At 35.8% G+C, this 9,608-nt stretch overlaps 1 protein-coding gene and 1 pseudogene across 3 annotated transcripts; both read left to right on the top strand.

The window, feature by feature from the left end:
- The first annotated feature begins 1,137 nt into the window (after positions 1-1,137).
- Positions 1,138-7,874, top strand: LOC111402074 (pentatricopeptide repeat-containing protein At3g22150, chloroplastic). 3 transcript variants are annotated; one of them, XM_023030121.1, is made up of 3 exons: positions 1,138-3,855; positions 3,936-4,022; positions 6,628-7,874. In XM_023030121.1, the coding sequence occupies exon 1, from the start codon at positions 1,212-1,214 to the stop codon at positions 3,744-3,746; it is 2,535 nt and encodes an 844-aa protein (XP_022885889.1). In that variant the 5' UTR covers positions 1,138-1,211; the 3' UTR covers positions 3,747-3,855; positions 3,936-4,022; positions 6,628-7,874. The 3 variants fall into 3 exon arrangements, with proteins under 3 accessions (XP_022885889.1, XP_022885890.1, XP_022885891.1); XM_023030122.1 differs by having other exon boundaries at positions 3,936-5,897; XM_023030123.1 differs by having other exon boundaries at positions 1,138-3,947.
- A 1,165-nt stretch (positions 7,875-9,039) lies between these two features.
- The window catches only part of LOC111400608, a 3,637-nt pseudogene continuing 3,068 nt past the window's right edge, over positions 9,040-9,608 (top strand).

The raw sequence follows: 9,608 nt of genomic DNA, 5'->3' as shown, positions 1-9,608 counted from the left end.
GTCAGAGACTAGTAGACTACTTTGTTCAAATGATCGCTCTGGTCAAAGCTTCGATCAGCGGAGGTAACAGTTTCAATCGGAGGTCACAGCGTCGGCCGACGATTGTATAGGATTTGGAATATTAGCGAGACTACGAGAGTGAGTGCGAGAGTCGAGACAACGTTATACACTTTAGTGTATGTGTTTTGGTTTATTTAGTGGATTGGATCTTGTTGAACTAAGAAATGAAACAATAAAATGGGTAATGGGGCCAAAAATTAAAAAATTAGAAATGAAACAAATTATTGGACCAAAAATTTGGATTTAGAAATTGTTAATTTGTGTAGAAAAAATTAAAATTAAAATAATTTGGTTTACTCAATATAAAAAAAATTAGAAAGATTCGGTTCTTATTCGATTTTTCGATTCTGGTCTAAAACCGAGAACCGAATCGTACCCATCGATTCTCAATTTAGATACCTATTCGAGTATTTAATTTGACAAGAACCGTCGTGTTCGGTTCAGTTCGGTTCGGAAGATTTGCCTAGCCTAGCCATAGTGGTTAAGGCATTAAAAGTCCATGTTGGTGACCAGGGTTCGAATCTCGGTTACCTACCTATTTATTTGAAAGATTTTTATATTGTGCATTAAAAATAATGAAATAAAAAAAAAAACCTGAAAGTAGGCTGGTGGAATCGAACTCATGACCATCTCAAAACCCAAGACTCTACCAGCTATCCGGCTTTTGATAAGAAAAACGCGAAATTCAATTGAAATTTCTTCTACTGTGCATATAAAAAGAAAATTCCTTTACACTAAATTGCAGTGAAACGGAATTGAACTCTTGGCCTTAGGAAAATTCGTGACCCAACTAACTGAGCTATCTTGCTATTTGCAAAAACACCGCGTTTTCCGCATTTTGAAGTTTTGGTTTGGTTTCTACTAAAAAGTAAAAACAGTCAAAACGACTAAAAGGTGGTTTTGCGTTTTCTTTGTAATTTTTTTCCGCGTTTTCAAAAATTCATTTCTGAAAATAGGTAAGTAAACTTTTTTTCAAAAATTAACAACTGAAAATGGTTTAAAAATAATAAAGAGAACGGACCCTTAAGTTTTTAGAGCGAAAGATTGCTATCAAAGAGGGCTAAGGATTTAAGATATTTTAGAAGACAAGCTAGATTTTTTCCGAAATGCCAATATGGGAACACAGAATTGGGCATTAGCATCCAACCAAAATGCGAGTAGCCATGTCCTCCTCGGCACTGCCCATCCCTTTTACCACATCCACTGTCTCCCAAACTCACCACCACAATTACTCTTCCTTCCTAATCCCAGACCAACAAGCATGCACTCCTCAAGACACCCACCATCTCCAACTCCACCAAGACACACCTACAAAATCCAGAACAATCAGGTACCGTCTAAGCCAGCTTTGCAAAAATGGCGAAGTCCATCTTGCCCGCCAACTGTTCGACTCAATTCCACATCCGACTACTGTACTCTGGAACACGATCATCATTGGCTACATTTGCAACAACTTGCCCCACGAAGCCATCAAGTTTTATTCCCGAATGAAGTGGACCATTACATCCATTTCTCACCCCCATATTTGTGATGCTTACACTTACTCTTCCACTCTTAAAGCTTGTGCGGAAGCGAAGCAACTTTTAATTGGTAAAGCCCTGCACTGCCATATTTTACGTTCCAACATCTTCCCCAGTAGGATTTTGTACAATTCTCTGTTAAACATGTATATCACTTGTCTTTTGAGCTCTGGAAATAGTTCTGGATGTGATTTAGTGGAAAGTGTGTTTAATACTATTCCTAAACGCAATGTTGTTGCTTGGAATACTATGGTTTCTTGGCACACAAAAGGGGGAAGATTTCGAGAGGCTGTTGAGCATTTTGTGGTGATGATGAAAATAGGTATTCGACCCACTGCTGTTAGTTTTGTTAATGTTTTCAGGGCAGTGTCAGGATTAGGAGATGCTGAGATTGCTAATTTGTTTTACGGAATGGTAATAAAACTGGGTAGTGAATGTGCTAATGATCTGTTTGTTGTGAGCTCGGCCATTTTGATGTATTCAGAGCTTGGTTGCCTTGAATTTGCTAATAAGATATTTGAGAATTGTTTGGAGAAGAATGCAGAGATTTGGAATACTATGATTGGTGGGTGTATTCAAAATACTCGCCCTGTTGACGCTCTTAAGGTTTTTTTTAAAGCATTGGAAGGACAGGACGATGATAGTATCGATCAAATCACCTTCCTTTCTGCTACAGTTGCAGCTTCACAGTTACAACAGTTGGATGTTGCTCAGCAACTACATTCATATCTGATTAAAAATTCCTTGGCATCATCAGTTATTCTGCAAAATGCAATAATTGCTTTGTATTCAAGGTGCAGTTGTATTTATGATTCATTTAAAGTTTTTAGTGGAATGCAGGAAAGAGATATTGTTTCTTGGAATACCATGATCACTGCTCTTATACAGAATGGGTTGGACAATGAAGGTTTAATGCTTATCTATGAGATGCAAAAGCAGGGGCTTTCAATTGATGACGTGACAATTACTGCACTACTTTCGGCTGCATCAAATCTAAGAGACCAGGATATTGGTAAAGAGACACATGCTTACCTAATCAGACATGGTATTCAATTTGATGGGATTGAGAGTTATCTCATAGACATGTATGCCAAATCAGGTTTGATAGATGCAGCACACAATATCTTTTGTAGGAGCTGTACAAATGATAGTGATACTGCCATTTGGAATACAATGGTATCTGCAAACACACAGAATGGGAGGATTGAACAATCCTTCATTGTTTTCAGGCGTATGCTGGAGCAGAGTGTCATGCCCAATGCTGTGACCTTAGCTTCAATTCTCCCTGCATGCAGTCACTCAGGAAGTGTAGCACTAGGAAAGCTACTCCATGGTTTTGCCATTCGTAATTTCTTGGACATTAATGTCTTTGTCAGCTCTGCTCTGGTGGACATGTACTCAAAATCAGGTGCAATAATTGATGCTGAAATTGTTTTCTGGAAATCCCCTGAAAAGAATTCAGTCACGTTCACAAATATGATATCGGGCTATGGCCAACATGGAATGGGTGAGAAAGCTATCACGCTATTCTATTCCATGGGGGAATATGGCATAAACCCTGATGCTGTTACCTTTGTAGCGGTTTTGTCTTCTTGCAGTTACACTGGTTTGGTTGACGAAGGCCTTAAAATATTTGAGTCAATGAATATTGAATATGGCATAAGACCCTCAACAGAGCATTATGCTTGTGTTGTAGACATGTTAGGAAGAGTTGGAAGGGTGGTTGAAGCATATAATTTTGTTGAAACATTGGGTGAAGAAGGTAATACGCTGGGAATCTGGGGATCACTCTTAGCTGCCTGCAAAATTCATAGAAATTTTGAGTTGGGAAAAACTGTCGCCAGTAAGTTGCTTGAAATGGAGGGGGCAGATAGCTTATCAGGTTATCATATTCTACTTTCTAATATACATGCTGAAGAAGGAAACTGGGAGTATGTAAACAGTGTAAGGAATGGAATGCTGGAAAGGGGATTGACAAAGGAGATCGGTTGCAGTTGGATTAATATATCTGGCTATGCAAGCTATTTCGTGTCCAGAGACAAAAACCACCCTCACTGTTCTGAGATATATGTAATGCTGGACAGATTGACAGCTAATATGAAAGATGCTGGTTACAGGCCTCCTTTCACATCAAGTGAAGGCTGGACTTTGGAGCTGGAAGACTGAGAAGGTTTTTGTTTCGAAAATGGAATCCGTTCATTTCCATGTTACTAAATGGGTAGCTCCTGATATTCGGTCTAATGGATTACTCACTTCTTGTGGCTGTATCATTAAGGTAACACATTGGAAGTGTATTCTTCTGAAATTGGATGGTATTAAGTTGATGTTGAGGTCCTTGTTGGTTTGCTTATGCAGATTCTGAAGCAGGTAATAAAATCTTATAAAGCTTGCTATATGATAGCTGCTGCACGTGGTGCTACGCAAATCTTTCTTCATGATTAGGTGAGGATGGCAGATTTCAAGAGTGTGCTTGTTTGCTAGAATTGCTAATCTAATCCAATAAAAACAACTCACTCCTTTTCTAGTGGTCAGATATACAAATTCCTACTTATTTATCATTCATTTTCTCCCCAAGTCATTTTGTTCTTCTATTGTAAATTGCATTTGAAGAAGATGTCATAGAGTATCAAAATTGAAAAGGGAAAGTAGCCAAATTTGAAAAACAAAGACACAGAAGGTTTAGGAAAACAAAATCGATCCTCGCAGAGACAAAAAGGTTCAACTCCAATGCAGAGGTAGTTATGGGTTTCTTTCCATTTTATGATGTGATTATCCATTGGAAATCATATGGAAGACATGAAGTCAAGCATCCGGAAACACCAGAAAGTCTGCATTTTGATATCCTTTGAGAGTATTTACTGCTTTCCTTTTTCAAGTGTTGCTTATTATTTTTAAAGTGACCCAGTATGGACGTATCGAACAATCACAGTGACTAAATTTAGAGGTGAGAGAGAGGGAAAAAAGAAGGAAAAGAGAAGGGAGGCGAGAGAGTGAACAGCCAAGTGAGAGAAGAATATTAGACAGAGAAACTTGTATTGTATCATTAACTATTTGTAACTGAAAAGAAAGTATTAAGGTAGGAAACAGGATAAGGAAAAAAACCTAAAACTGAGTCAAAATAGAAAGCACTTGAAATAAAAATAACTCTCAATAAATCTAATTCTGAATGTGTCGCCACTACATGCTTAGTTTGCATCATAAAGTCGTATCATTTTCTAATTAACATGGTCAAAAGGTTGGCCTAGGGCAAAGGGAAGTCAATGAGTTGGTGAAAGAACGAGGTTATCTTGTTAGTTGATTAATAGTGAATTTAATATCCTGAAAGTCTTATAAATGTGTTTCTAGGCTTCCATTTCTCAAACAAAGAAGAAAATATCAAACTTTGCAACAATTAAATTTTTATATCAGATTTGTGAGACGTTAATTAGCTATAGATGTGATCTTGTAAGTAAACATGAGAATGATTGTTATAGTTTATTCCCTTGCTTCCATCTCAATTTCTCTATTTCTACATCTATTATATTTCTCACCGTAAGCCACTTCTAGAGGTTCTATATTTTAACATAAGAATGATTGTTGGAGTTTATTCCCTTGCTTCCATCTCAATTTCTCTATTTCTACATCTATCATATTTCTCACATTAAGCTACTTCTAGGGCTTCCATGTTTTGTCCTAATTCTCTAATTTAGTTGACTGTGATGAGATGGGAAGGATAAGAACTACAGACATTAATTCTTGATTTTGACTTCTTGGTTGGATAGCATCCTCTCAAAGGCTATCAAGACCTTTCAATATGCTGGAAAGAAGCTAGACAGAGAATTAACCAAATAAAAATATCCCAGACTAAATATTATATGATTAAAGTTGTAAGATTAGAAATGAAAATAAATCTTATATTTAATATGCTGTCTTAAATGTTATCCTGTTTCTCTGATATGGTTATCAATTAAATATGTAGTTTTTACATAGTATACAATTAATTTTAATTATGAAGATCCTCAAACAGTAACCTATGGTTGTTAGTTAGTTCACATCTGAAGCAAACTTCGACAAAACCACCTTTCGTACATAAGAAGGTGTTGAGATTTTGTGTTCTGTTTTTTAGGCCATTAATTTAGAGCTATTAGTTATAATGTAAAATATGAAATTGTATTTCATGCTTATTTGAGGTTTACATCAATTTAAGCTTAACAAACTAAAATGGTATCTTGGAATTTAAAAATTCTAGTACCAGACCATGATGCCATAATTGTAGAGAGTTATCTCTCGTCTTTTACTCTGTGTCTGTGCTTCTTAGCCTACGAGCATATATTTCAGGTACGTATTACTCTTTATTGTTATTTATCATGTTTTTTGGTGCATATGCATCATGCATATACCGTTTTACACTTGCCTTTTTGCTTGAGATCATTTGACAACTAAATTGGATTAGAACTTTTAAGTCCAAGATAAATTATTATTACACTATTCTTAAGTTTTCTTGAATTTTGGTAATCTTAAGCCAGAAATTAATGTGTCTGGGTAAAACCTTGAAAATGAATGTAAAGAAAAGAAAAATCACTAAAAGATTAGTTAAGATTGATTAAATTCATATTTTCAGTTTAGACGCAATCCAATTCTAAGTTTTTCATTTGAAGATAGTGTTGGAGACAGAAAAAAGAATCACGAAAAGATTAGTTAAGAGTGGATTGAATTCAGATTTTCAGTTTAGACTCAATTCTGAGTATTTCATTTAAAGATAGCGTCGGAGACATTTACATCTAATTGTCAATAAAATAAATGAATAAATGGAGAAAAATCTGATTGCATCTGGCTGAAATTGGGTAAGTATGACAGAAATGTGAGTAGGAAAAAGTCTGGATGTATGATCAGTGGTTGAAGGCTGCTATCGGCAAGCAGTGTTTGGATCAGCACTGTATGCATGCCTCTTTTTCAAACTAAAATTTGAAGTTGAAGTTAACTGAGAGTTAATTGGTATTATGCAAGTGAACTTAGGTTTATTTAGTGTGTGGATTCATAATTGCTTGTTTGGTAAATTTCTGTGCAGAAAGGAAGGGAAGAGGAGAGGAAAGCAGTTTCTTGAAGAAAATGGAAGCATGCAACCTGCCCAACACCGCAAGGCCTATTGACAATAGGGATGAAATGCTATAATTAGGCACAGGCCAAAAAAAACAATCATAGGTGCGTGAGCACACAGGAGTAGTGGTTCCATAAAGGGTAGGGCCACCTTACAGAAGACTGTCCGGTTAGAATACAAAGTAGAAGGTTGATCTGAGTTGGTCATTTAGAACATGTGCACACAGACCAAGCAACTCATAAGGAATCGAATGCAGAACATTGGTCCAGAAGAACAGCATTAGACGCTGAGACCATGACCAAAGAAAAAACAATTTGTATTGGTATTGACCACTATGGAAGGATCATCTTACAGCAATATCAAGTCCTCATGGAGTGCCAACAATTGAGCAATGAGATTAGTACAGCTAGACCCCAAGTAGACCTGGCTAATGGAGACTATGCAAGTGGAGAATGAGGATCACTGCAAAAGCTTGATAGTTTTCTTGGAAGAAGACGTAGACACAGTATGCATCTCATACAGTGATTACTCGGGATTTCCATCACTGCGACCAACTGCGACGTTAGGACATTGATGGATATTGCAGGTTCAAGAGATATAACCTTTGAGAAACGTGGGACTGAAGCTCTGTGACTTGAGAGAATCAAGACCCCATTGCTGGAAGGATAGATGCACATGCCAGAGTCGCTAGGACCTAAGCCCGTGATGGGACCGTTATAGTGTTGCTTCTGGCAATCAAATTTTCTTCAATTTGTGAAGAGAACTTATTCGTGGTCATGGGTCTCTCTTCGTGCTTATCTTTAACTACTTCGATCCTAATCAGATTTGAGATCAGCAACTACAAGCAGCATTAAGACAGTTATTAGACTCTATACCTAGGTGGTGGCACTCTGGTGCCCACTTCAGTAACGAAGTGACTAAGTAATAAACTATTGAGACTAATGTCTATCCATCTCTTTTTAGGTATATCTTCGCTTGTCACTATATAAGATGGATGGTGCTTGTCTGGTTGTAGGACTTGCGATTGAACCACTCCTAGACTTGGAGCTCATGATGCGACTTCAGGAAATTAGTGCCTGTTGCCATGTTTACTTCAAGTTTGAGGGTATTGGTCTTGATGTTTTCAAACTATAGGCTTTATATTTAACCTGAAACTGTAAAATTGTTGTTGAGTGATTATACAGTTTTCATATTCGATAATTTAGTAATATATGTCATATAAGTTGTAATAACAAATTAAAGCCCCCGTTTGATTGTCATTATTTCGTAAAAACAATGTTTTGAATAGTATTTTTTAGGAGAATATATAATTAAAAAGTATGAAAATTTTTTGAATTTACGTATAGAATATTTTATTTTGTGAATGTATGATTAAAAATGAGTATGTAAAAGAAATTTAAATAATAATTGTCAGAGCTAAATTTTCAAAATATAATATTAGAAAATCAAATATATATATATATATATATATAAAATCGTGCTGGTTTATTATGAACTAGAAAATTCAAATCTGTCCCAAGAATATAGGTCTAAGCGAATGTATATCTTACTCCTAATCTTTATTTTCTTGAGTTATGTTATATGTAGAAAATTGATATATAAAATTGGTTGACAATTTAATATCTATATCAATTATTTTAAAAATAGATTTTTAAATTATTAGAAATTAATAGCCTGAATTTTGATATTACTTATTTTATCAACAAAATTTGTAAATACAATCTGTACAAATGGCATAATAGTACTATTTTCTTTGGTCTATGATTACTGCCCACTCATAAATTAGTGGAAGCAGTCAATTAACGGAAGCTGACGTAGGAAGAGAAGTCAAAAAAATGAGCAGATAAAATCAAGATTGCCGGCGCATCCATGACGTCTTCTCCATTCTTGAGTATGATAATTCTTCTCAAACGTGGAGTGTCCCGCGGAAAATAGGGCCCAGTTCATGTAGCAGCGTCCCTTGACCGTATAGCTCCCATTTGACTCCCATAAACTATCCCAAAAATATGTTCTTATCCTTCATTTTTAATTATACAATTTTTTATAAAATAATATTACATATAAACAAAAAAAATTCTTTTCAATCACACATTCTTAAAAAATATATATATTATTCTATAACTTAAAATTTTAAATTTTAAAATTTAATTTTAATTTAAATCAAAATCAAACAATCAATATTAATAACATTATTCCACAACTTTTCAATAACAAATTTCAAAATTTTTTATTACGATTTAATAAAAAATCTAATTTTAATCGTCACCAAATATTCTCGTAATTTTCTACAGGGCGAAAGAGCCGTGAAGTATCCTCTATGAGTGTTCTCCAAGAATATACTCTTTTTCATTTACTTGCTAATATATTTATATATACATGTATAAATCTAGTAGAAGCTTTTATAGTTGCCCTGAACTGAAAGTGACAAAGAAAATGGCAGAAACAAAGAAAGCAGAGCTTGTTTTCATTCCTGCTCCAGGGATGGGTCACTTGGCATCGACTATTGAGATGGCTAAGCTTATCACTGATAGAGATGAACGCCTCTCAGTCACTGTCTTCATCTTGAAGTTGCCAATGGAGCCTAAGACTTTGTCCCTAAAATCCAATTCGCGAATACGTTACATAGAATTTTCTCTTGACCAGCCCACCACGCCCAACAGCTTTCCCTCACAATTCGTCGAAAGCCGCAAGGATTCCATGAGAGATGCTGTAGTGAAAATAGTCCACAATGAGTCCAACTCGATTAGACTTGCTGGATTTGTAATTGATATGTTCTGCACAACCATGATCGACGTAGCCAATGAGTTTGGGGTCCCAACTTATGTCTTCTTTACATCTAGTGCAGCAGTGCTTGGCTTCATCTTCCATGTGCAGAGTCTTAACGACGAACAGAACCTGGACGTCACTGAGTACAAGAACCCGGATGCTGAGTTATTGGTTCCAACGTATAT

This window comes from Olea europaea, chromosome 10 (assembly GCF_002742605.1).
Source record: "Olea europaea var. sylvestris chromosome 10, O_europaea_v1, whole genome shotgun sequence".
Lineage (NCBI taxonomy): Eukaryota > Viridiplantae > Streptophyta > Magnoliopsida > Lamiales > Oleaceae > Olea > Olea europaea.
This window is presented reverse-complemented; position numbering and strand designations above follow the sequence as displayed.

Excerpts from the sequence above, each read along its gene's own strand:
- LOC111402074 (XM_023030121.1), top strand. The coding sequence starts at position 1,212 with ATGCGAGTAGCCATGTCCTCCTCGGCACTGCCCATCCCTTTTACCACA.